Source organism: Pristiophorus japonicus, chromosome 2 (assembly GCF_044704955.1).
Source record: "Pristiophorus japonicus isolate sPriJap1 chromosome 2, sPriJap1.hap1, whole genome shotgun sequence".
NCBI lineage: Eukaryota > Metazoa > Chordata > Chondrichthyes > Pristiophoridae > Pristiophorus > Pristiophorus japonicus.
Window position 1 is genome coordinate 178,622,252 of NC_091978.1, and position 27,119 is coordinate 178,649,370.

The 27,119-nt window shown below is 46.5% G+C and overlaps 1 protein-coding gene across 1 annotated transcript in view; it reads right to left on the reverse strand.

Moving 5' to 3' along the window:
• The window catches only part of LOC139229194 (NACHT and WD repeat domain-containing protein 2), a 368,765-nt gene that overhangs the window by 19,840 nt on the left and 321,806 nt on the right, over positions 1–27,119 (reverse strand). The window contains exon 8 of the mRNA XM_070860849.1: positions 7,242–7,486. Within this exon, the coding sequence (XP_070716950.1) occupies positions 7,242–7,486 (245 nt within the window). The remainder of the gene's footprint in view (positions 1–7,241; positions 7,487–27,119) is intronic.

A 27,119-nucleotide genomic window follows, 5' to 3' on the forward strand; every position in this document is an offset into this window, starting at 1 on the left:
ACTTACACCAAAGAGCTCATACCAGTCATTGGCAGTGCGGCAGTGAAGGTATTGTACGATGGAGCTGTGCATGATTTACCACTATGGATTGTACCAGGCGATGGCCCAACGCTGTTTGGCAGAAGCTGGCTAGTGTACAGAGTGGTGGGTTTGTCAGCCTTTTCTGACCTTGACGGTTCGAATCGTCCCATCCCTGGTTCTAGGGATTGGAATTATTTAGGGGATGTGATAGATGTAGACAGACAACTGTTTAGTGCAAGAACAAATATTTTATTTAGAAAATAGCACACCACACTAATTAACTTAATAGCATATAACAAAATGTACAGAAAAAGGGGGAAAACGTATACGCAACGGGTACAGAGGTTATGCAGTGAAAAAAAAACCATCTCCCACCAATACACTAACTAAGTTAGGCTCTGAAATTGCAGGGACTATGCTTACCAAAGGATTTCTCCACAGTTTAGACCAGTTGCACACTGCTTTCTCTCTCCTCAATCTTGTGGATTCTTTGGCTGGTTGCGGTATCTTCGGTATTAGCACTGGTCGATGTTTTGATGGTAAATAAGTTTTTTCTTTGAGTCACCGCTGGATGATTGTTGGTTTTTCAGTGACTCTGAGGCTTCTTGTTAGGTTCTTCTTGTTGCGTTGCTGTAACCTCGTGTGGCAAGTTAGATGTTTCAAAGCCAGAGTCAAAGAGCCCAGAGTCCAAGTGTTTTTCCAGAGTGTCCTCGGGTCCGTTTCTTCAAAAGGTGTTTCCTCAGCCCAAAAGTAACCACCAGCCCAAAAGTCACCACAGCGCCCAGTTATACCTGAGTGCATAATTGATTTTTGATGACTGCTTTTGTGCGATTTTGGCAGGCTGATCAACTCTAATGTGATCCCTTTGTGAAAATTTTGGTGGGCTGATTGAGCATTAACATGATACAAGATTTCCAAAAGTGTTGATGGGGTTTTCGAATGGTGCTGTTCGAATGTAATCAGGTCTTGATACTGTCCATTGTGTGTTTTGCTGATGCCAGAGTTTTTCTGTATAGCCGTTTTAAGAACTATTAAAATATAGAAACATAGAAAATAGGTGCAGGAGTAGGCCATTCGGCCCTTCGAGCCTGCACCACCATTTGATAAGATCATGGCTGATCATTCCCTCCATACCCCTTTCCTGCTTTCTCTCCATACCCCTTGATCCCCTTAGCCGTAAAGGCCATATCTAACTCCCTCTTGAATATATCCAATGAACTGGCATCAACAGCTCTCTGCGGCAGGGAATTCCATTGGTTAACAACTCTCTGAGTGAAGAAGTTTCTCCTCAACTCAGTCCTAAATGGCCTACCCCTTATCCTAAGACTGTGTCCCCTGGTTCTGGACTTCCCCAACATCGGGAACAATCTACCCGCATCTAACCTGTCCCGCCCCGTCAGAATCTTGTATGTTTCTATGAGATCCCCTCTCATCCTTTTAAATTCCAATGTATAAAGGCCCACTTGATCCATTCTCTCCTCATATGTCAGTCCAGCCATCCCAGGAATCAGTCTGGTGAACCTTCGCTGCACTCCCTCAATAGCAAGAACGTCCTTCCTCAGATTAGGCCGAAGGAGGCAAGCCCCTAGACGTTGGGCAGGAGGTCTTACATCCCACAGCTTTACTGGCGGCAACGTTCATACCTGGACCTGTCTGAGGAGCATTGTGTCAGAAGGCTGCTCTTCCGAAAGGAGGAAATTACAGAGATATGCCATCTCCTGTAGGCAGAGCTGCAGCCTCACATTTGCACCAGGACTGCGTTGCCTGTCGCAGTGAAGGTGACGGTGACACTCACCTATGCCTTCGGCTCCTTCCAGGCTGCATCAGGGGACCAATGCAGCGTCTCACAATTCGCAACACATTGCTGCAGCCGCGATGTCACACAGGGACTCTATAAACACGCAGAATGGACTTCATTACCTTCTCGATGACCAGGGAGAAACAGGATGAGCACGCATGTGGGTTTGCCAGGATAGTGGGCTTACCGAGGTTGCTAGGAGCAATTGACTGCACGCACATGGCCTTGCAAGCACCATTCGAGAATGCAGAGTTATTCAGAAACAGAAAGGGATACCACTCCCTAAATGTGCAGCTGCTGTGTGACCACATGCAGCGTATCCTCGCAGTCAAAGCTTGCTATCCTGGAAGCGCACATGATGTGTTTATCCATCAGGAAAGCACTGTGCCATAACTGTTTCAGCCACCACAGAAAGGCTGAGGCTGGCTACTTGGGGACAAGGGATACATCCTGGACACCTGGCAACCCCACCACAGACCCGGAGGAATGCTACAATAAGAGCTAGACCGCCACCCGCAACATTATAGAGCAGAAGACTGCCTTCAGAGCGGTCCAGGCATCGGAAGCAGTGATTCCAATGCCTGGACCACTCTGGAGGCAGCCTTCTATCATGTGTGTAGACCATGTATACTAACTGTATAGTCACATAAGGTGTGCCACAAGAGGACACTGCGGTGGAAGACCTGAGGGCCACCTGCATAGGTGTGCAGGGCCCAGTATAAAAGGCTGTCCACTCTGGAGTTACAATAAATGGGACTAAGGTCACAACAGCTCAAGTATAATACTAGACCTCATGGAGTCATTCATAAGTATATTAAAGACATAACAACTGGCGACGAGATTACGAACTTTCACACAAAAATGACTAACGTTGGTGCATTAGAAAAGTTCTCAGAGGGTGAAGATTGGGAAGCCTTTACTGAGCGGCTCGACCAATATTTCGTAGCAAACAACTTGGTAGGAGATGATCCAGCCACGCTGGCAGATAAGCGCAGAGCTATCCTGTTGACCAGTTGCAGGCTCGCGTTCCACGGCCTTGTCAGGGACTTGCTCGCACCAGAGAAAACAACGACCGAGTCATATGAGGAGCTGAAAGTGCTAATTCGGGAGCAACTCAAACCGAAGGAGAACACCCTCACGGCAAAGGCATCGATTTTATACACACCGCCGCCCTGAAGGCCAGGAAATCTAGAAGTGCGCTGCCGACCTCAGGAGGCTGGCAGGACCGTGTGAATTAGGCGCATTCCTCGCCGATGCGTTGCGAGATGTATTCGTAATGGGCATTGGTCATGAGGCCCTTCTTCACAGGCTACTGTCTGACGAAACCACCGTCACTCTGCAGAAGGCCATCAGCATCAGCCAGATGTTCATGACCACAAGCTGCAGCTCCAAGCAGATGATGACTCACTCTCAGGACTCAAACCCGGCAAGTACTGTAAATAGAATGGCGCCTTTCACAGGCAGAACTGTTGAACATGAGTCTGCCCAGGGCAGAGCGTACAGGCCCCCGAGTCCTTTAACTCAGAGTCCGCCGAGGGGTGCAAACTTAAGTCGAGTCACACCATGCTGGCGTTGCGGAGGTAATCACAGAGCTCATCAGTGTCGGTTCAGAGAATATGTTTGCAAAGGCTGCAGCACAAAGGGCCACCTCCAGTGAATGTGCAAAAGAGCTGTGACTCACCATGTGGAAGAGGAGTCAGCAGTTGGCTGTGAATCCAGCGCGGATTACGAGGAGATGGCTAGAGTGGCAGCTCAGTCCCAGAGCGAAGTGTATGGAGTATATACCTGCACCACAGATTGTCCCCTAGTGATAATGGATGTCGAGATAAATGGCGTTCTAGTTTTCATGGAAGTGGACACGGGGGCGAGTCAGTCAGTAATGAGCCAGGAAGCCTTTGAGAGTCTATGGAACGATCAAGCTGAACGACCCAAGCTGGTCCCGGTTCAGGCAAAGCTGCGCACCTACCCCAAGGAACTGCTATCAGTTGTTGGTAGTGTGGATGTAAGTGTATCCCATGATGGCGTGGTGCACAATTTACCAACGCTACTTGGAAGAAGATGGATGGGGAAGATTCATTGGAACTGGTAAGACTTCATCCCTCCAGCGATCGATGTCCCCCATGCTCAGAGGCAGAGCAAGCCCCCGCCTTCGGTTGGACCAGGCACCGGAGAGCAGATCCGCGCAGCCCCCGAGGCACAGACCGCGCATCACGACTGCGTGGCGATGATCCGGCCGAGACGACCTGAACGCACCTTCCCAGTTTCAGTGGCAGGACTCCTGGGGAGGAAGATTGGATCCGAGGGCGCCTTCCCAACTTCAGAGGCAGAATCCCTGGGAAAGAAGATCGCGGCAGTCGACATCATGGACAGGGAAAAGATGGCGTCCAAACCACAAAGTGCAGCACTAATGGAGCAACGACACGTGGTTCCATGCAAGGAAGTCGATTGGGGTAAAAGTAGTAAGGCCATTTTAAAGGAGGCCAGCAACCCGCCATTTTTGAATGAACTGCTTGAAACTGGTAACCAATGTAAAAGTCTAGCTGTAACGAGCAAAATGTTGTTGAGCGATGTTGGGTGCAAATTGCAATCAGCCAATGTAGCGGAGGAACACCTAACGGTCGTATACAGGTCCAGCGGGCTACCCAATGCTGTAGCCTGCGTCCCTGGGACTAGAACGATGTATCATAAAGTGTCCCCACAGCTGACAGAAGTAGACAAGCCACAGAGTAAACGATCCCTGGAGAGCAGAGGCACCGATAGTAATACTTTGCCTCAGATCGGTTTAGTATTGCAGGCACCCGATGGCATGAACTGCCACGGGCCAGAAACAGTAAACTGCACCTATGCTCACAGTCGGCTACCATCGCCAACCACCCGGGTGGAAAAGGCGCAGCCCACAAACCCACTTACCACCACGGCAATGCCCAAGAGCGAAGGGTCACCCACAACGGCTTCTCCGAGCAGGACCTGGATCAGCCAGGATCCCAAACTAGAGAGTACTCACAACGGTGCCCTCAAGGAAAGCGAGTCAGCAGTCCCCTGTGAACTGCTAGACAAGACAAGGCAGCACCACCATCGCTTAGACGAAACGCTCACTCGCTCAGACCGCTTCCCAGGGAGCAGCAACGACACTGTGCAAACGAAAAGGACATGGAGCTCACAGACACATCAGCTGTCTTTGGGCCTGCCTGACACTCGGAGTAATGGCAAGAGCCCTGAGCCCACAGAGCCACTAGCATGGGGCGCTGTGCCGCCACCACATGACCCGGATCTCATCCGGCCGTGCTGGAACTAGACTGTCCTTGTGTACCTGTACTGATATACCTGTACTGATCATGTAAATGTACCACACAAAAAGAAACACAACTGTAATCCACCCAACAAATGTACCAAGATGTAAATGTAAAACCCATGTGATGAACTTGAATGCAACTTGCATGAAACGGGCCATTAACATGATCTCTGTGTGGGGGGAGAATGGAGTAGTCATGGACTCACAACCAGAAACCACGGGGACCTCCACTGGCAACAAATCTCACTACCAACCCACCCAAGCTAGAAGTGACCCTCCAATGGTTAACCAGGCAGAGCAAAGCCCAAGTCACCGTCAATGTACGAGTCAATTTGCATTAAAGACTTGGGGGGAAATGATGCCATGTATGTAGACCATGTATACTAACTGTATAGTCACATAAGGTGTGCCACCAGAGGGCACTGCAGTAGGAGACCTGAGGGTTACCTGCATAGGTGTGCAGGGCCCAGTATAAAAGGCTGCCCACCATGCTTGTGCCTCACTCTGGAGTTACAATAAATGGGACGAAGGTCACAACAGCTCAAGTACAATACTAGACCTCGTGGAGTCATTCATGAGAGTATTAAAGACATAACACCTTCAATACTCTCCTCAACAAGTCTTATTGTGGTGTGCTGCATGCTGCACAACTTGGCCATCATGAGGGCCCAGGCCTTGCCAGTGGGGATCGCAGGCCCACCTCAGGAGGAGGAGGGTAAGGGCAATGAGGAAGAGGAGGAGGAACAGGAGCCTGCCGATGCCCCAAATGTCCAGCAAGACGACGAGGACCAGCAGCACCATGGAGCAGGCAGTGTGCAAATATTGGCAGTGGCAGGACTATTCGGCGGCGGCTCATAAGGGATCAGTTTGCTTAAATGGAGGGAGCTGAGAGATGCAGCTAATAATGACCATGCATTGTGCCACGATAATGCTACATCTCCGTCACAAGTCCACAGTCATACACCAGAGGCTGAAGGAGATGGTCAAAGTAAGAGTTTATTTAACACATATCACTGGACCAACCCCAACACCCCACACCCTCAATGAAAACAACATGGAGCACCCGCCCCTTCAAAGAAAACAAAGAAACATAAGACTTTTGACATTTAGATTCATCAGACTTATAACATTTTCAGTGAGGTGCCAGACCCTCAAATGAAACAAAATGGAGCATCAGCCCCTTCAAATAAAACAAACAAATATGAGAGTTAGTTAATTTTTTACACTCATGGGGAGACATTTGCTCAATGGGTCTTATGATGTCATTTCCCACCCCTCTGCCTCACCCCCTCACATGCCTACTGCTCCTCCTTAATGTGGTCTCAGTGTCTGCAGCAAGGCTGCTCGCAGGCTGCTGTATGTCTGAGGCAATCAGGACAGATGACCTATGATGATGCCCTGGATAGCTGTGGCCATGGAAGACTCGGTTGCTGACTGCACCAGCTCAGGATGGGTGACAGCAGTGTGGGATGGCTAGGGTGCAGGCTATCGCGGGTGCAAAGGCGGACTGGCAGTGGCGGGAGCCAGAATGCTGTTATTGTGAGGAAGGACAGCGCCTTCCATTTCCTGTGGCCCACTGCCAGTCCTCCATGGTGGTGTCAGAGCATCAGGAGCAATATGTGCAACCACAGATTGCTGACCTGCTGTGGCACCGTCTGTTCCCCGTTCAACTGTGGGGATGACAGAGAGAACAGCAGACACTGCTTGCATGGTATCACTCTGAGACTGCATAAACGCAGGGAGTGCCTGAAATGCTGCAGTTTGAGATTGCATGCCAGCAACCAGTGTCTGCATGATATCACGAAGACCTTGCGTGGCTTCGGCCTGTGATGTCATGGCTGCTGCCATATCAACCATGGCATGCGCCATCACCTCTGGGACCCCACTGTCGCTCGTTGAGGCTGCTTCCCGATTTAGACAGGCAAGGATGATCTCGGTAGACTGCTGAGAGGCACGGGCAATGTTTGAGGCAGCCTCCACCAAACTCACAGCAAGTGCATCCATGCTCTGCGGCACCCTCCCCAATGCACCCATAAGCTCGCGGTGCATCTGCGACGATTCCCTGGACATAGCCTCCAAATCCAGATCCTCATCTGTCTAACTCTCAGCAGGACTCCGGGACCAACTTACCCTCTGGAGAGCTGGGCCCCCAGCTTCTGCTTGCGCAGCGCATTGCTGCAGGCCACTGGGGCCAGGAGCATCAGTATCTGGAAACCCCAGGAATATGGTCTCCTCCACCGAGCTGGTCTCCCCACTCACTGGCACTAAGGACGGATCCTGCTCTGTGGCCACACACGTTTCCACATCCTCCTCATCCTCCCCCGTGTGTGATGACGGTGGCTGATGGGCAGGCTGTGGCTCATCTGTCTCATCATCTGGAAGCACAAAACAACACAAGTGTGGGTAGCAGTTGGAGAGTGGGCAGGAAGGCAAGAAGGAGAGGGCATTGTTATTGGGGAGCTAAATGCTGTAAGGCATGTGGGCTCAAGGTTCAGGGCTCTCAGAAAATGGACATCTCATTCAAAAACCGTCACTATCGTGCGAGGGCTTGCTGCCACTGTCCCAGTTGGTGGCCCATTAGGGCAGACATGAGCTTCTCTATGGTGTTTAGGTCCTGGAGGTCTGCTCCCCACCTCCCGTCTGCTCCTGCTCTCACCTGTTATGGGCGAGTTTGGCCTTCAATGACCAAAACAAGAAGTTGTCACTGGCTCTGTAGCTATCCGTGTGCCACATGTGTCTGTAGTAAGTGACTCGCTACTAATGTCGCGAGGTGTGAATCTCTGCATCTCGGCCTGCATGGCAGTGCACAGTGGATGTGTCAAAGGTGAGATATGGGGACAAAGAGCTACGAGTAAGTATGAGGCTGAAGGCCTGTGACTGCATATGGAGAGTTACAAGGTGTTGGTCGGTGTCCTTCGGTTGAGTTGGGAGCTAGAAAGGGAGAGACGCTTAGATGGGTGGGGCATGTCTGGTGAGGCATAGAGAGCTTTTAGGGTGTCTCCAGCAAAAAGGAGCATGGCCTGGTACACATTGAGAAGGGGTGGGCAGTGTAAAGCCTTTACATTATGTAAGACAGTGTGCTCACATGAATGCATTGCAAGGTTAATGTAAAGAGTATTCACCCAGATGACCCTAGCTACCGAGCCATTGACAACTTCTTGTGACATTGAGTTGCTGTTCTGACTACTATGACACGGTCAGAGACGTGCTGGGCTGCCTCCCTCCACAGCCTCCTGAACACCCATGGCGATGGCCTTCATCCCCCTCTAGGATGCAGGACATTGTTGCGCCTCTCTACAGTCTCCAACAAGACCTCTAGCCCCGCGGCTGCAAAGCAGTGCACTCTCTGCCTTGTCCTTGCTCCTCCATCTTCCCACTCTAAGGTCAGTGAGGAGGTGGAGCTGCGCATGCACATACTTAACGTGCTGCGCCTTTAAGAGTCGGCTTTTCCCGGGATCACAATCAGAGATTGGCGCACTCGCAATAAATCTAGCGTCGACATTTTCGTTAGCGCTCCCCCCCCCCCCTCAGGTCAAGGACATAACGGCTAATTTTGCACCATCAACAAATTTCTTGCCGGGAGGTGCAAACTTTTTTAAAGCGCTAAAATTACCGCTCCACCTGGGTTACCGTCCCATCTGAGGCGCGACCAAACTTCTCCCCCCTTCTCTTTCAGGTAATTGCTAAGTGGTATATAAAAGGCAAAATACTGCAGATGCTGGAAATCTGAAATATAAACAGGAAATGCTGGAAATACTCAGCAGGCCAGCCGATTGGCTGAAAGTTGTTCCTGTAGTTACCAGGAGGTACAACTCCGGTATGTGCTCCTTTACTTGTTCCCTTTGGACCGTACCCCTCCTGTAGCTGATACGACACAGTGGTTGGCCTATTTCCATGACGCTGACAGTATGTTTGAGAGCAGCCCAGTGAAGACTCCCTGTTCCGTTTCTCTTCTTTCTGGTTATGCACAGTTGGCCTCTGCAAGGCGCTTCCCTGCAGTGCAAAGGAAATCAAGAATTGAATGGCATGGATGATCAAACCTGTATCCTGTCACTTTCTGCTGCTGTGCAATGATACTATAACATACTCTGTGTGAAGGTACTTTTGCTTTAATAGATCAATAATCAATTTAATCTACTTTTAGAAAAAAACTTTGCGCTCATCAAGATGAAGGATGTTAATGTTATGGATTGGAACACTTTCCATTTCTGGCACCCAGGCCGGAATTTTAATCTGGAGGTGGGTCAGGAGTGGGGGGGGGGGGGGGGTGGGGAGTGGTGGGTGGGTGGGGGCGGAAAGCAGTTGGGAAACCCGATAGAATGGGTTTCTCGCAGGTCTAGTCAAATTTAACGGCAGGGCTTGATTGGCAATTGAAAGCACTGTTTCCCGCCGAGCTGGCTGGCCATTAAGTAGGTAGGCTTGCAGCACGAGGCCACAGAGAGGAAGGATGGAGGGCTCTAGGGGAGATGATTGGGGTCCAGAGGAGCATCGAGGGGGTAAGGGGTGGTCAGGTGCTGGAGGAGGATCAGGGCGGTGGGAGGATCAGGGCTAGAAGAGCATTGGGGGAAGTGTTAGTTGGGGGTGGGGGAAGGATTGGGGCTGGAGAATTGGGGCCAGGGCATCACCGGGCCGGGGGAGGGTGTGTGGTTGGGGGCCATAGGAACATCGGGGCTGGAAGATTGGGGCCTGTGGAACATTGGGGTGGAAGGGGAGGTGGGAGTTGGGAGCCAGAGGAACATCGGAGCCGGAGAGGGGATGCCAAGAAGGTGATCGGGGGGTGGAGGTGAGAGGTTAGAAGCTAGTGAGGTTATTGGAGGGAGATCTGGGGCAGATCGAAAGGTTCGGGGGTATCCAATCATGGGGGGTGGGTAAGGCAGGGACGCTGGATCCAGCAGGTAGATATAAAGGCACTTATCGCCTGGATCCAGCAGTCCTCAGCTCCCTTTAGCTGCCAGGTTCCCCGAGGCCTGGGAAACCCGGCCAGCCAGAGTTAAATTTGAAATAGTAGATCACCACGAGGCACGGCAGCCTCACAGAGATATTTAAATGGGTGCTACATCTCCTGGGAGCGGGTTGGCTGCCAGCCTCCGTTAAAACCAGAAGTGGGCGGGTTGGGGTCGGGATTCAGTTTATTAACTTGTTAAGCTTCCACCATTTTTTAGGTTTAAAATTTCCACCCCCCTGTGTCGGCACTAAACACTCCCAGATCAGGTATAGCACAGCCAGATGTTGAATAAAGCCTCTTCTTCTTCTTAGGCAGTCCCTCGGAGTTGAGGATGACTTGCTTCCACACTAAAAATGAGCTCACAGGTGACTGATGAATCCAATGCGGGACCTACAATCTCTGTCACAGCTGGGGCAGACGGTGGTTGAAGGAACGGGTGGATGGGGTGCTTGGGTTGCCGTGCGCTCCTTCCACTGTCTACGCTTTTCTTCAGCTTGCTCCTGGCAAAGAGCCTCAAGGTGTTTGACGCCTTCCCGGATGCTTTTCCTCCATTTTGAGCAGTCTTGGGCCAGGGATTTCCAGATGTAGAAGCTCCGAGTAGAGCGCTTGTTTTGGGAGTCTTGTATCAAGCATGCGGACGACATGGTCTGTCCAATGGAGCTGATCGAGCGTGGTCGATGCTGCGGATGTTGGCCTGAGTGAGAACACTTTAAAATCACCCCACCCCCACCCATGTCAGCACCAAACACTCCCAGAGCAGGTATACCACAGCCAGATGTGAGTAAAGCCTCTACTCTGCCCCATCAGCACGCTTTAACCCCAACCTGAAAAGAGCATCCCTTTTTGCACCAGTGTAGCAATTTTACCATTCCCACATCAGCCATCCTTAGGCCTGCTTAATAAATGCCTAATTAGGGGCTGTAATATAGAACTCCATCTAGTGGACTACTGCTCCACCTAGTGGATTACTGTGGTAATGCAGCCATTGCTATAAATACAATAATGGCATCAGGTGTAAGCTCACCTGACAAGTTTGTGTGTTAAGATCAAACTTGTAAAGTCTGTGTGTTGTGATATCGTAGAGAATCTACCACAGAGACCGTGTTGTGTTATGGGCCCATATCCATGAGCAATTGGATTCAGTCTGCCCAAACTCAGTTCATGCAGGGAGGCAGAGGGAAGTAAAAAGGGGGCAGAAGCAAAAGAAGGAAGGAGAAAAGTAGAAGTGTAGGGCAGAGAAACCAAGGGCAAAAATCAAAAAGGACCACGTTACAACATAATTCTAAAAGGACAAAGAGTGTTAAAAAAACATGCCTGAAGACTCTGAGTCTCAATGCGAGGAGCATTCGTAATAAGGTGGATGAATTAACTGTGCAGATATCTGTTAACGGACATGATGTAATTGGGATTACGGAGACAAGACTCCAGGGTAACCAAGGCTGGGAACTCAACATCCAGGGGTATTCAATATTCAGGAAGGATAGACAGAAAGGAAAAGGAAGTGGGGTAGCGTTACTTGTTAAAGAGAAGATTAACGCAATAGTAAGGAAGGACATTAGCTTGAATGATGTGGAATCTCTATGGGTAGAAAATGTTAGTAGGAGTTGTGTACAGACCACCAAACAGTAATAGTGAGGTTGGGGATGGCATCAAACAGGAAATTAGGGATGTGTGCAATAAAGGTACAGCAGTTATCATGGGTGACTTTAATAGACATATAGATTGGGCTAACCAACTGGTAGCAATACTGTGGAGGAGGATTTCCTGTAGTGTATTAGGGATGGTTTTCTGGACCAATATGTCGAGGAACCAACTAGAGAGCAGGCCATCATAGACTGGGTATTGTGTAATGAGAGAGGATTAATTAGCAATTTGGTCGTGCGAGGTCCCTTGGGGAAGAATGACTATAATATGGTAGAATTCTTCATTAAGGTGGAGAGTGACACAGTTAGTTCAGAGACTAGGGTCCTGAACTTAAAGAAAGGTAACTTTGATGGTATGAGACATGAATTGGCTAGGATAGACTGGCGAATGATACTTAAAGGGTTGACTGTGGAGAGGCAATGGCTGACATTTAAAGATCACATGGATGAACTACAACAATTGTACATACCTGTCTGGCGTAAAAATAAAACGGGGAAGGTGGCTCAACCGTGGCTAACAAGGGAAATTAGGGATAGTGTTATATCCAAGGAAGAGGCATATAAATTGGTCAGAAAAAGCAGCAAACCTTAGAACTGGGAGAAATTTAGAATTCAGCAGAGGAGGACTAAAGGTTTAATTAGGAGGGGGGGAAATAGAGTATGAGAGTAAGCTTGCATGGAACGTAAAAACTGAAGTCAAAAGCTTCTATAGATATGTGAAGAGAAAAAGATTAGTGAAGACAAATGTAGGTCCCTTGCAGTCAGAATCAGGTGAATTCATAATGGGGAACAAGGAACTGGCAGACCAATTGAACAAATATTTTGGTTCTGTCATCACTAAGGAAGACACGAATAACCTCCCGAAAATACTAGGGGACCGAGGGTCTAGCGAGAAGGAGGAACTGAGGGAACTCCTTATTAGTCAGGAAATGGTGTTAGGGAAATTGATGGGATTGAAGTCCGATAAATCCACAGGGCCTGGTAGTCTGCATCGCAGAGTACTTAAGGAAGTGGCCCTAGAAATAGTAGATACATTGGTGTTCATTTTCCAACATTCCATGGACTCTGGATCAGTTCCTATGGATTGGAGAGTAGCTAATGTAACCTCACTTTTTAAAAAAGGAGGGAGAGAGTAAACAGGGAATTATAGACCAGTTAGCCTGACATCGGTAGTGGGGAAAATGCTGGAATCAATTATTAAAGATGTAATAGCAGCGCATTTGGAAAGCAGTGACAGGATCGGTCCAAGTCAGCATGGATTTATGAAAGGGAAATCATGCTTGACAAATCTTCTGGAATTTTTTGAGGGTTTAACTAGTAGAATGGATAAGGGAGAACCTGTGGATGTGGTGTATTTGGACTTTCAAAAGGCTTTTGACAATGTCCCAAACAAGAGATTAGTGTGCAAAATTAAGGCACATGGTATTGGGGGTAATGTATTGATGTGGATAGAGAACTGGTTGGCAGACAGGAAGCAAAGAGTGGGAATAAACGGGTCCTTTTCAGATTGGCAGGCAGTGACTAGTGGGGTACCGCAAGGTTCAGTGCTGGGATCCCAGCTATTTACAATATATATTTATGATTTAAATGAAGGAATTGAATGTAATATCTCCAAGTTTGCAGATGACACTAAGCTGGATGGCAGTGTGAGCTGTGAGGAGGATGCTAAGAGGCTTCAGAATGACTTGGACAGGTTAGGTGAGTGGGCAAATGCATGGCAGATGCAGTATAATGTGGATAAATGTGAGATTATCCACTTTGTGGCAAAACAAGAAGGCAGATTATTATCTGAGTGACAGATTAGGAAAAGGGGTGGTGCAATGAGACCTGGGTGTCATGGTACATCAGTCATTGAAGGTAGGCATGCAGGTACAGCAGGCAGTAAAGAAAGCAAATGGCATGTTGGCCGATATAGCGAGAGGATTTGAGTATAGGAGCAGGGAGGTCTTACTACAGTTGTACAGGGCCTTAGTGAGACCACACCTTGAATATTGTGTGCAGTTTTGGTCTCCTAATCTGTGGAAGAACGTTCTTGCTATTGAGGGAGTGCAGTGAAGGTTCACCAGATTGATTCCTGGGATGGCAGGACTGACATATGAAGAAAGACTGGATCGATTAGGCTTATATTCACTGGAATTTAGAAGAATGAGAGGGGATCTCATAGAAACAAATAAAATTCTGACGGGATTGGACAGGTTAGATGCAGGAAGAATGTTCCCAATGTTGGGGAAGTCCAGAACCAGGGGTCACAGTCTAAGGATAAGGAGTAAGCCATCTTGGACTGAGATGAGGAGAAACTTTTTCACCCAGAGAATTGTGAACCTATGGAATTCTTTACCACAGAAAGTTGTTGAGTCCAGTTCATTGAATATATTCAAAAGGGATCAGGGGGTATGGAGAGAAGGCAGGAGTGAGGTATTGAAGTTGCATGATCAGCATGATCATATTGAAAGGTGGTGCAGGCTCTAAGTGCCGAATGGCCTGCTCCAGGACTTATTTTCTATGTTTCACTGGGCTCAAGTTTTGGCCTGAGTTGCTCTATTCTTTTGGAGCAACTAGTTTAGAATGGAGCATCTTAGAAATTGCAATTCTTGGCATTTAGTTTGCTCCAGTTGAAGTGAGTTAGAATAGTTCCATTTTAGAACAGATTTTTTTTTTTCAAAAGGGGGCGTGTCCAGCCATCTCCACCTGTTTTGCAAGTTTAGGCAGCGAAAACTTACTCCAAACTAACTTAGAATGGAGTAAGTGTAGATTTTTGTACGCTCAGAAAAACCTTGCCTACACTTATAAATCAGGCGTAGGGAACGAGAGATGCCGACGGGGGAAGGTGGGTTTACAAACATTGAACACTTCACTTTTACAAATAAAGAGCCATCATCAATAATAAATGATAAATAAATCAATAAATCAACCAATAAATCAATCAAAATATTAAAAAATCAAATGTAAAAAAAATAATAAAAAATCAAACAATAAATAAAAATGTAAGTTTCTACTCACCGACTGCAGCACTGGGAGTCCTCCAGCAGCATTCTGGGATGGTCCCCCCCCCCCCCAGTGTCTCTCTCTCTCTGTCAGTGTCTCTCTCTGTTTCTGACAGCGAGGGGTGAGGGGGAGAGGGTGTGGTGGGGGTGAGGGGGGAGAGGGAGGGAGGGAGGGGGAGAGGGGGAAGAGAGAGGGGGTGGGGGGAGAGGGAGGGGGAGGGGGAGAGAGGGAGAGGGGTGAAAGAGGAGGAGCGGAGAGGAGGGGGTTGGGGGAGAGAGGGGGGAGGGGGAGAGGGGAGAGGAGGGGGAGAGGGGAGGGAGGGGGAGGGGGGAGAGAGGAGGGGGAGGGGAGATGAGGGGGAGAGAGGGGAGGGGAGAGGAAGGGGGGAGGGAGGGGGGCTGAATGGGGGGAGGGAGGGGGTTTGAATGGGCCCCGCCGTTGCCGCCGCAGCCACCGGACTCCCACGGAGTACTTCGGGCGGGGCCCGCTGATGATGACGTGGAGGGATGGGGTAACGGGAGCTGAACAGGAGGCCCGAGTCCGATCTTCGCCGCCCCGGTGAGCCCATTCGGCCAGGGCTAGGGGCGGCGTGCTTCGGGCCCCTCCCACGCAGCTTTGGGGGCCTGGAGCTACTGCACATGCGCGCACATTCTAGTGCATGTGCAGCGGTCCAGGCACTGTTTCTAGCGCCGGGACCTGGCTCTAACCCCCACGCGTTCTGCTGTGCTGCGCCAAGGGCCTGGATCGACCGGACGGAAGAAAGAATACCAAAGTAAATAACAGGCACCGTTTCTGTTCTAAAAAGTCGGCACACCACATGGAGATGTGCCGTTCGAACCCTGGGGGCAAACCTGGGCCCTATGACCCCAAGTTTCCACACGCGGCAAAACAGGCGCCCCTCCGAGCTGGGCGCCCGTTTCTCGCGCCGAAAACGGCGCCTGAAAAAAAACGCGCTATTCTCGAGCGCTTTGCAGCTCGATGTCAGCTTGGCGCGGCGCACAGGGGGCGGAGCCTACCACTCGCGCCGATTTTGTAAGTAGGAGGGGGCGGGTACAATTTAAATGAGATTTTTCGTGCCAGCACCCCTGCGCCTGCGCGTTGGAGCGTTCGCACACGCGCAGTCTGAAGGAAACATTGGCGCTCGGCCATTTTAAAAAGTGCTGCAGAAAAAGTAAAAATTTGTTTATTGAACCCTTGCAAAGGCTTGCATTTTAATTTTCTTGATATTTCTGTGTGTGAGGGTGAGGGAGTGCATTCTGTAATTAAAGATAGACTGTGATAAATGGGACACATGCACTTGTTTGAGGCTATTCAAATTCTTTGTAGCTGTTCAATGTTTAACATTTTTTAATAAAACCACATTACCCTTCCATGATCAGCACTGAGGTTTCTTGCAGCTTTCTCCCCCTGCCGTCCATCGGGCCCGACGGCAAACGGCTGCCTCAAGTACTGAGGCTTCCTGCAGCTTTCTCCCTCCCTCCACCCCTCTGCCGTCCGTTGGTCCCGACGGCAAACCGCTGTCTGAAAGGCCTGCCTGAAGCACTTTCACACAGGTAGAAACATGGTTTATTTAATCTTTTGTTTGCTTATAAATTTTTATTCAGGTTGGATTTATTTGTATAATATTTGTATAAGTATAACTAAGGATTTATTGTAGAATTTAATGACTTCCCTTCCCCCCCTCCCCCCCCACCTCGTTCCGGACGCCTAATTTGTAACCTGCGCCTGATTTTTTAAAGTGTAGACAAGGTTTTTCAAGCCTACAAAAATCTTCACTTGCTCCATTCTAAGTTAGTTTGGAGTACGTTTTCACTGTGGAAACTTTCAAATCAGGCGTCAGTGGCCGGACACGCCCCCTTTTGAAAAAAAAATTCTGTTCAAAAGTGAAACTGTTTTACCTGACTAGAACTGCAGAAAACTTAAATGTGGAGAATTCCGATTTCTAAGATACTCCGTTCTCCACCAGTTGCTCCTAAAAATCAGGAGCAAATCATGTGGAAACTTGTGGCCTATGTTTCTATAAAGGATCCTTACAGCCAGCAGAGCCGTTCATCCCATTACTCTGGTCTGGATTGGAACCAGAGATATGAAAGCCAGTGTCTAATCCATTGTGACACCCAGTTCTATATACTGCCAGATACTTACCAAAAGTCTGCTATTTGTTATAACTTTTTAGAGGCCATAAATATAAGATAGTCGTCAACAAATCCTATAAGGAATTTAGGAGAAACTTCTTTATGCAGAGTGGTAAGAACGTGGAACTTGCTTCCACAAGGAGTAGTTTTAAAAATTAAGTTCCTGGGATGTGGGCGTCACTGGTCCATAATTTCTATTGCCCATCCCTAATTGGCATTGAGAAGGTGGTGGTGAGCCACATTCTTCAACCGCTTCAGTCCTTGTGGTGAAGGTACTCCCACAAATTTGCTGAGGCAAATAGCATAGATGCATTTAAGGGGAAGCTAGATAAGCACATGAGGGAGAAAGGAATAGAAGGATAACTGAAAGGGTTAGATGAAACATAGAAACATAGAAAATAGGTGCAGGAGTAGGCCATTCGGCCCTTCGAGCCTGCACCACCATTCAATAAGATCAAGGCTGATCATTCCCTCAGTACCCCTTTCCTACTTTCTCTCCATACCCCTTGATCCCCTTAGCCGTAAGGGCCATATCTAACTCCCTCTTGAATATATCCAATGAACTGGCATCAACAACTCTGCGGCAGGGAATTCCACAGGTTAACAACTCTCTGAGTGAAGAAGTTTCTCCTCATCACAGTCCTAAATGATCTACCCCTTATCCTAAGACTGTGACCCCTGGTTCTGGACTTCCCCAACATCGGGAACAATCTACCTGCATCTAATCTGTCCCGCCCCGTCAGAATCTTGTATGCTTCTACGTGATCCCCTCTCATCCTTCTAAACTCTAATGTATAAAGGCCCAGTTGATCCAGTCTCTCCTCATATGTCAGTCCAGCCATCCTGGGAATCAGTCTGGTGAACCTTCGCTGCACTCCCTCAATAGCAAGAACGTCCTTCCTCAGATTAGGAGACCAAAACTGAACACAATATTCCAGGTGAGGCCTCACCAAGGCCCTGTACAACTGCAATAAGACCTCCCTGCTCCTATACTCAAATCCTCTAGCTATGAAGGCCAACAAACCATTTGCCTTCTTTACCGCCTGCTGTAACTGTATGCCAACTTTCAATGACTGATGAACCATGACACCCAGGTCTCATTGCACCTCCCCTTTTCCTAATCTGCCACCATTCAGATAATATTCTGTCTTTGCGTTTTTGCCCCCAAAGTGGATAACCTCACATTTATCCACATTATACTGCATCTGCCATGCATTTGCCCACTCACCTAACCTGTCTAAGTCACCCTGCAGCCTTTTAGCGTCCCCCTCACAGCTCACACCGCCACCCAGTTTAGTGTCATTTGCAAACTTGGAGATATTACACTCAATTCCTTCATCCAAATCATTGATGTATATTGTAAAGAGCTGGGGTCCCAGCACTGAACCCTGCGGCACTCCACTAGTCACTGCCTGCCATTCTGAAAAGGACCCGTTTATCCCGACTCTCTGCGTCTTGTCTGCCAACCAATTCAGTACATTACCCTCAATGCAATGTTCTTTGATTTTGCACACCAATCTCTTGTGTGGGACCTTGTCAAAAGCCTTTTGAAAGTCCAAATACACCACATCAAATGGTTCTCCCTTGTCCACTCTACTAGTTACAGCCTCAAAAAATTCCAGAAGATTCGTCAAGCATGATTTCCCTTTCATAAATCCATGCTGACTTGGACCGGTCCTGTCACTGCTTTCCAAATGCGCTGCTATTTCATCCTTAATAATTGCTTCCAACATTTTCCCCACCACTGATGTCAGGCTAACCGGTCTATAAATTCCCACTTTCTCTCTCCCTCCCTTTTTAAAAAGTGGTGTTACATTAGCTACCCTCCAATCCATAGGAGCTGATACCGAGTCGATCGACTGTTGGAAAATGATCACTAATGCATCCACTATTTCTAGGGCCACTTTCTTAAGTACTCTGGATTGCATGGAGCATAAAGCCGACATAGACCAATGGCCTGTATCTGTCCTGTAATTTCTATGTAATTCTCAGCAATTCGTTTTATTTTCCCCTGCTGTGATAAGTATGATAGAAGATGCGAGTGTAGTTTTGTTTGTTATTTTACAGCATATTCAGCAGTGTCCTAAGTTTTCTTCTGTCGAAGATTAACTTGTTAGTTCAATAACATAAGAATGCAGCACCAAATGTTCACTAAAGTTTCTGGAATGGCCTCCTTTTATTGAACAATAGTTTCCTTTTTAAAGCTGGTATGCTGAAAACTGTCCTTGTGTCTGTCTATGAGAAGTCATGTGTGACATTAATAACTTAAAAACATGTCAAGACTTTAACCAAACTGTGTAAGAGGCATTTTCTCATTAGAACCTGCATTCCTTTCAAAGATAGGCAAGTTTAGAAATGTTCACATGTTTAACTGGTGACACAGCTACTCAAGAAGGCACAGTATAATTTGAGTGTTCTCACCAAGGTTTTAAAGTGATGTATTTTCATCCTCCTCTTGGTTTCATCCTAATAGCACATATTATAGTGTATGCTGAACCAGCTAGCTGTAGATTTTCTTACTGAAACATTAACTTGTTACTTAAAAAAATTGAATTTTGCCAAACTTGGCAAGAAGTTTTTGTATTCTGAGACTCTTGTTACCTTTTGACATTCCTCCTGTAAACAATTTAAGTGATAAAGTAATTTTGAGTGCAAAGTTAATGATAATGATTTTTGCAAGTACATTTTATACCAATGTACTAATAAAGTATTTTTAACTTTGTTATTGTGATAATAGAGCCAGGAGAAATGTAGGCCATTCAATCAACTGCAAACTAAAATCTTTCCGATGAATAGGAAATGAGGATTTGGACTTTTTTCATTAGGGTCTTCAACTGTTTCTGTCTTTACTAAACTATTTACAATCATAAAGAAATTTCAGTCAAGCTTTCACAAGCCACATTTAAGGAAAACAGCACTGAATCATCTTCAGTGAAGTGTTAAAAAGGAGTGAGGCCACCCATTGGTCTGAAACAATGCCCAAATTATACAGGAGACTACCTTTTGAGCTAAAGTTACCTCAAAAGTGAGTGCCATTTGAAACATGAAGAGGGCTGCTGAAGACTACTGCCAGCTTCCCAGCATGCTTTAAAATGGAAACAGTCTCCCTCAATAAGAAACCGAGATTTTCAAATCAGAGAGAAAGGTCACAGAGCACTTAGATGTGAAGAAGAAGGCAGATAGCAGCTAAGATATGTAAATATGTAAAAGAAAATGTTAAAATATATTCTTAAATTGATTGTAAAAGTGGGGACTAGAATTTAGATTCTGCACAAACCTGGTTCAATTCAAAATAATATCATGGACTCTTCTATTCAGTGAGTAGTATTTCATAGGTCCTGAACATAGATTATGTGTTTGGAATTTCATCAGTGAGAACCCCGCTGACAAAAGTATGGTCCAACAGTTTATTGAGAGTTTTAAAGGATTTGTCTGATTTGTTTGATAGTTATCACATTTTAGTATTAATTTGTCTGCTCATGGTGTGAAAATGTGAGCTTAACTAGAATGGCAGGTTTAGTGGCACTTGTAAAAGATGAATCATTACATATCTGTTGACAATAATGATCGTCAGATGATTGCCAAAGTTTGGGTTTGATTCTGCTGCTGAGTTTACAGTAGCGAAACATCACAATAACACAGATAATTATGTTCTTAAAAAGCATAATGCTAGAATAACTTTAAAAACACAAGGGGGCTAAATTCGATAGTCCCCGAAAACGGGCGCCGGTATTGCAATGCTCAATTAGCCCGCGCCCATTCAGTCCGATGTAAACTTTGTGCTGCCTGCTCATTTAAATGATAACGTGCAGCCCAGCCAGTGAGTGGCTGCATGCCTCAGCAGGGGCCCCAAGTTTGTGCGAGGCTAGCAACGTTTAAAGCTAGCCTGCATTATTTAAAGCCAGCCTGCACCTCTTAAAAGGGAGGTGCATTCTGGCTGCAGCAGGTGCTGGAAGTAGCTGGGGAAGATATTCTGAGCGGGAAGAAGATGTACTAATGACTCAACAGGGGAGAGAGCGGGCTCCAAATTCTTTCGACATAGCACTGCAGTCCTTGGTAGGAGATAGTCAGGAGATAGGTTCTCTATTCATAGGGGGCTGAAGGCCCTTCAGACAAACTGAGAGAAGGCAATGGGAGCAGATAGCCACTATGGTCAATGTCAGCAGTGTAGCCGCAGGGACATGGCGCAGTGCTGCAAAAAGTTTAATGACCTCACATGAGTGGTCAAGGTCAGTGAATTCATCTTCAAAAGCTATATCCTTACAACTGAACCAATAGGCTCAGACACTGCTCAATTCACCATCCCTTTCACTCACCTACAAACAATCTCTATCAATCAGGACTCGTACCTCACATTTGTAGTTTCACCTCACCCTCACAAACTTAGCACTGCTACAAGCCTCACACTCACAGGTTACCCTCTTCTGTGCCACCTCTGCTCATTCTCCCTGTCATTCTGCAGGCCAAGGGGATACAAATTACTGCACCATGTCTGGGAGCAACTGGTCTGAGCAGAAGCCTTCAAGTAACCTGCCACACCACTCTCTGGAGACTTCAGCAACTTCAAATAAAATAACAAACCACCAAACACTTCTATAAACTCACCAAGAGACAGTAGAAATCAATCACCAACTAACCGAAAGGCAGTTGATGATCCCTTTAAAAAGCGCTGCTACAGGGTGGGGGTGGATATCTTTCCTGCAGCTGAGCACATGTTCAGCTGTGCATCTTTAAGAGAGGGTGTTAGCTGAAGCGTTGAGGTCGAAAATGATAGTGTTGGCTTCAAAGCAGAGTTGAACACTAATTGACATAACTAATTGATATGATTCAGAGAGGGAAGATAGATTATGAAAGTCAACTAGCACGAAATATAAAACAGATATTAAGAGTTTCTACAGGTACACAAAAAGGAAAAGAGTGGCTAAAATAAATGTTGGTCCCCTGGAGGATGAGACTGGGGAATTAATAATGGAGAACAGGGAAATGGCAGAGACATTGAACAAATATTTTGTATCGGTCGTCACGGTAGAAGACGCTAAAAACATCCCAATAGTGGATAATCAAGGGGATATAGTTAGGGAGGAACTAAATACAATCACTATCACTAATGAAGTAGTACTAGGTAAAATAATGGGACTAAAGGCAAAAAAGTCCCCTGGACCTGATGCCTTACATCCGAGGGTCTTAAGAGAAGTGACTGCAGAGATAGTGGATCTATTGGTTGTAATCTACCAAAATTCCCTGGATTCTGGGGTGGTCCCAGCAGATTCGAAAACCGCAAATGTAATGCCCCTATTTAAAAAGGAGGTAGACAAAAAGCAGGAAACTATAGACCAGTTAGCCTAACATCTGTGGTTGGGAAAATGCTGGAGTCCATTATTAAGGAAGCAGTAGCGGGACATTTGGAAAAGCATGATTCAATCAAGCAGATTCATCATGGTTTCATGAAAGGGAAATCATGTTTGACAAATTTGCTGGAGTTCTTTGAGGATGTAACAAGCAGGGTGGATAAGGGGGAACCAGTGGATGTAGTGTATTTGGATTTCCAGAAGGCATTCGATAAGGTGCCACACAGGAGGTTACTGAACAAAATAAAAACTCATGGGGTTGGGGGTAATATATTAGCATGGATAGAGGATTGGCTAACTAACAGAAAACAGAGAGTTGGGATAAATGGGTCATTTTCTAGTTGGCAAATAGTTAATTCAGAGACCATGGTCCAGAACTTAAAGAAGGGCAACTTTGAAGGTATGAGGCGTGAATTGGCTAGGATAGATTGGCGAATGATACTTAAGGGATTGACAGTGGATGGGCAATGGCAGACATTTAGAGACCGCATGGATGAACGACAACAATTGTACATCCCTGTCTGGCGTAAAAATAAAAAAGGGAAGGTGGCTCAACCGTGGCTATCAAGGGAAATCAGGGATAGTATTAAAGCCAAGGAAGTGGCATACAAATTGGCCAGAAATAGCAGTGAACCCGGGGTCTGGGAGAAATTTAGAACTCAGCAGAGGAGGACAAAGGGTTTGATTAGGGCAGGGAAAATAGAGTACGAGAGGAAGCTTGCAGGGAACACTAAGACGGACTGCAAAAGCTTCTATAGATATGTAAAGAGAAAAAGGTTAGTAAAGACAAACGTAGGTCCCCTGCAGTCACAATCAGGGGAAGTCATAACGGGGAACAAAGAAATGGCAGACCAATTGAACAAGTACTTTGGTTCGGTATTCACTAAGGAGGACACAAACAACCTTCCGGATATAAAAGGAGTCAGAGGGTCTAGTAAGGAGGAGGAACTGAGGGAAATCCTTATTAGTCAGGAAATTGTGTTGGGGAAATTGATGGGATTGAAGGCCGATAAATCTCCAGGGCCTGATGGTCTGCATCCCAGAGTACTTAAGGCCTTGGAAATAGCGGATGCATTGACAGTCATTTTGCAACATTCCATAGACTCTGGATCAGTTCCTATGGAGTGGAGGGTAGCCAATGTAAGCCCACTTTTTGAAAAAGGAGGGAGAGAGAAAACAGGGAATTATAGACCTGTCAGCCTGACATCAGTAGTGGGTAAAATGATGGAATCAATTATTAAGGATGTCATAGCAGCGCATTTGGAAAGAGGTGACATGATAGGTCCAAGTCAGCATGGATTTGTGAAAGGGAAATCATGCTTGACAAATCTTCTGGAATTTTTTGAGGATGTTTCCAGTAGAGTGGATAAAGGAGAACCAGTTGATGTGGTATATTTGGACTTTCAGAAGGCTTTTGACAAGGTCCCACACAAGAGATTAATGTGCAAAGTTAAAGCACATGGGATTGGGGGTAGTGTGCTGACGTGGATTAAGAACTGGTTGGCAAACAGGAAGCAAAGAGTAGGAGTAAATGGGTACTTTTCAGAATGGCAGGCAGTGACTAGTGGGATACCGCAAGGTTCTGTGCTGGGGCTCCAGCTGTTTCCATTGTACATTAATGATTTAGCCAAGGGGATTAAATGTAGTACCTCCAAATTTGCAGATGATACTAAGCTGGGTGGCAGTGTGAGCTGCGAGGAGGATGCTATGAGGCTGCAGGGTGACTGGATAGGTTAGGTGAGTGGGAAAATGCATGGCAGATGAAGTATAATGTGGATAAATGTGAGGTTATCCACTTTGGTGGCAAAAACAGAGAGACGGACTATTATCTGAATGGTGACAGATTAGGAAAAGGGGAGGTGCAACGAGACCTGGGTGTCATGGTACATCAGTCATTGAAGATTGGCATGGAGGTACAGCAGGCGGTTAAGAATGGCATGTTGGCTTTCATAGCGAGGGGATTTGAGTACAGGGGCAGGGATGTGTTACTACAGTTGTATAGTGCCTTGGTGAGGCCACACCTGGACTCCTAACTTGAGTTTTGGTCTCCTAACTTGAGGAAGAACATTCTTACTATTGAGAGAGTGCAGCGAAGGTTCACCAGATTGATTCCTGGGATGGCGGGACTGACATATTAAGAAAGACTGGATCAACTGGGCTTGTATTCATTGGAGTTCAGAAGAATGAGAGGGGATCTCATAGAAACGTTTAAAATTCTGACGGGTTTAGATAGGTTAGATGCAGGAAGAATGTTTCTAATGTTGGGGAAGTCCAGAACCAGGGGTCACAGTCTAAGGATAAGGGGTAAGCTATTTAGGACCAAGATGAGGAGAAACTTCTTCACCCAGAGAGTGGTGAACCTGTGGAATTCTCTACCACAGAAAGTTGTTGAGGCCAATTCATTAAATATATTCAAAAAGGAGTTAGATGTAGTCCTTACTACTAGGGGGATCAAGGGGTATGGCGAGAAAGCAGGAATGGGGTACTGAAGTTGCATGTTCAGCCATGAACTCATTGAATGGCGGTGCAGGCTCGAAGGGCCGAATGGCCTACTCCTGCACCTATTTTCTATGTTTCTATGTGACAAATGGGGTGCCGCAGGGATCGGTGCTGGGACCTCAACTATTTACAATCTGTATTAATGACTTGGTTGAAGGGACCGAGTGTAATGTAACCAAGTTTGCTGATGGTACAAAGAGGGCTGGGAAAGCAAATTGTGAGGAGGACACTAAAAATCTGCAAAGGGATATAGACAGGCTAAGTGAGTGTGCAAACATTTGGCAGATGGGGCATAATGTGGGAAAATGTGAGGTGATCCACTTTGGCAAAAATAATAGAAAAGCAAATTATTTAAATGGAGAAAAATTGGAAAGTACTGCAGTACAGAGGGACCTGGGGTCCTTGTGCATGAAACACAAAAAGTTAGTATGCAGGTACAGCAAGTAATCAGGAAGGCAAATGGAATGTTGGCCTTTATTGCAAGGGGGATAGAATATAAAAGCAGAGAAGTCCTGCTACAACTGTACAGGGTATTGGTGAGGCCACACCTGGAATACTGTGTACAGTTTTGGTCTCCGTATTTAAGGAAGGATATAATTGCATTGGAGGCTGTTCAGTGAAGGTTCACTAGGTTGATTCCAGGGTTCAGGGGGTTGACTTATGAGGATAGATTGAGTAGGTTGGACCTATACACATTGGAGTTCAGAAGAATGAGAGGTGATCTTTTTGAAACTTATAAGATACCGGGGTGCTCGACAAGGTGGATGCCGAGAGGATATTTGCACTCATACGGGAAACTAAAACTAGGGGACCTAGTCTTAGAATAAGGGGCCGCCCATTTAAAACTGAGATGAGGAGAAATTTCTTCTCTCAGAGGGTTGTAAATCTATGGAATTCTCTATCCCAGAGAGCTGTGGAGGCTTGGTTATTGAATATATTTAAGGCGGAGATAGACAGATTTTTGAGCGATAAGGGAGTAAAGGGTTATGGGGAGCGGGCAGGGAAGTGGAGCTGAGTCCATGATCAGATCAGCCATGATATTGAATGGTGGAGCAGGCTCAAGGGGCCAAATGGCCGACTCCTGCTGCTATTTCTTATGTTCTTATGTTTTTACTGGCTGCCTACTCTGCGTATTTCCGGCACACGTTCCCAGCACCTGCGCTAATGACCTCACCAAAATGGCGTCCACCGATGCACCAGGAATGCGCATGCATGCCACGGACGCCATATTATGTACAAAATGGCACCTTTAGTGCTGAATATCTGGACGCTGCAGAGCCAAATTTTGCAGCCAAACTCTCCCATCTTAGCATGTAACTGTCTTTTGAGCAAACCCATTATTTCTGCCTTTACAATTTGCCTGCCAGATTATTTCAAACATTTATCACTCTTTCAGTGAATTTATTTCTAAAATCAGTTTTAAATTCTCTTTTTACTAATTCCTCTGATCCTTCTGTCGTGGCTCACTTTGAAGTGATATTCTTAGCTTACTTTGCCTACTGTATTTAATATTTCACGTGGTTCAATAAGATGGTCTTTGATTTTTTTTCTCTTTAAACTTTAGAGTTTCAGCTGCTCTAATCTTTCCTTATAGCTCAATTATGCCTTTACAGTTAACGGCACATCTAGGCAATAGCAATTATAGCATAATGTTAATTTTGAGGGGATGAGAATGGAACTAGGGAAGGCAACCTGAAAATTAAATTCATGAACAAAGAGATAGAACAGCAGTGGGAAATATTTAAAACGATAATCAATAGAGAAATATATTCCACTAAAAAAAACAAGAAACTAGACAATAATGAAACACCATGGATGAATATAGAGGTACAGGTAAAATTATAACTAATGAAAAGTCATACACTAAGGGCTCAAATTTCCCCAGGAGTTGCCCCGCTTTTTTTTGAGCAAATAACTTTTTTTGGAGTAATTTAAAAATTGCAAATTTCTCCATTTAACTTGCTCCAGTGTAAGTCAGTTAGTTAGGTTTTTTTTTGTTTTATTTCTAAGAGGGGGTGTGGCCAGCCATTTGCGCCTGTTTTGGCCATAGAAGCAAATTTGGCCAGCTGAAAGTTACTCCAAACTAACTTGGGCCAGTGTATGTGACCACTTTTGTAGGCACAGAAAAATCTTACCTACATTTAAGAAATCAATGCAGGTAGCCAGAGATGGGGGCGGGGGGCGGGGAGGTGAGTTAGAGGATTCCAAAGCTCTAAAGACCTTCACAACATCAGCACAACATTACTACATCTTCAGCACAACAGCTGCACAACATCACCACAAATAAATGAAAGTTAAATCAGCTACAGAAAATAGAGCAGTCCTACCTTGCCGACTGCAGAATGCACCGGTTAGCTCTCCCACCAGGGCTAGAGGCGGCAGGCACGCATTACTGTAGGGGTGAGGGATTTTTACATTTTACAGTTGATCCTAAATGTTGCGTGGTCCTAATG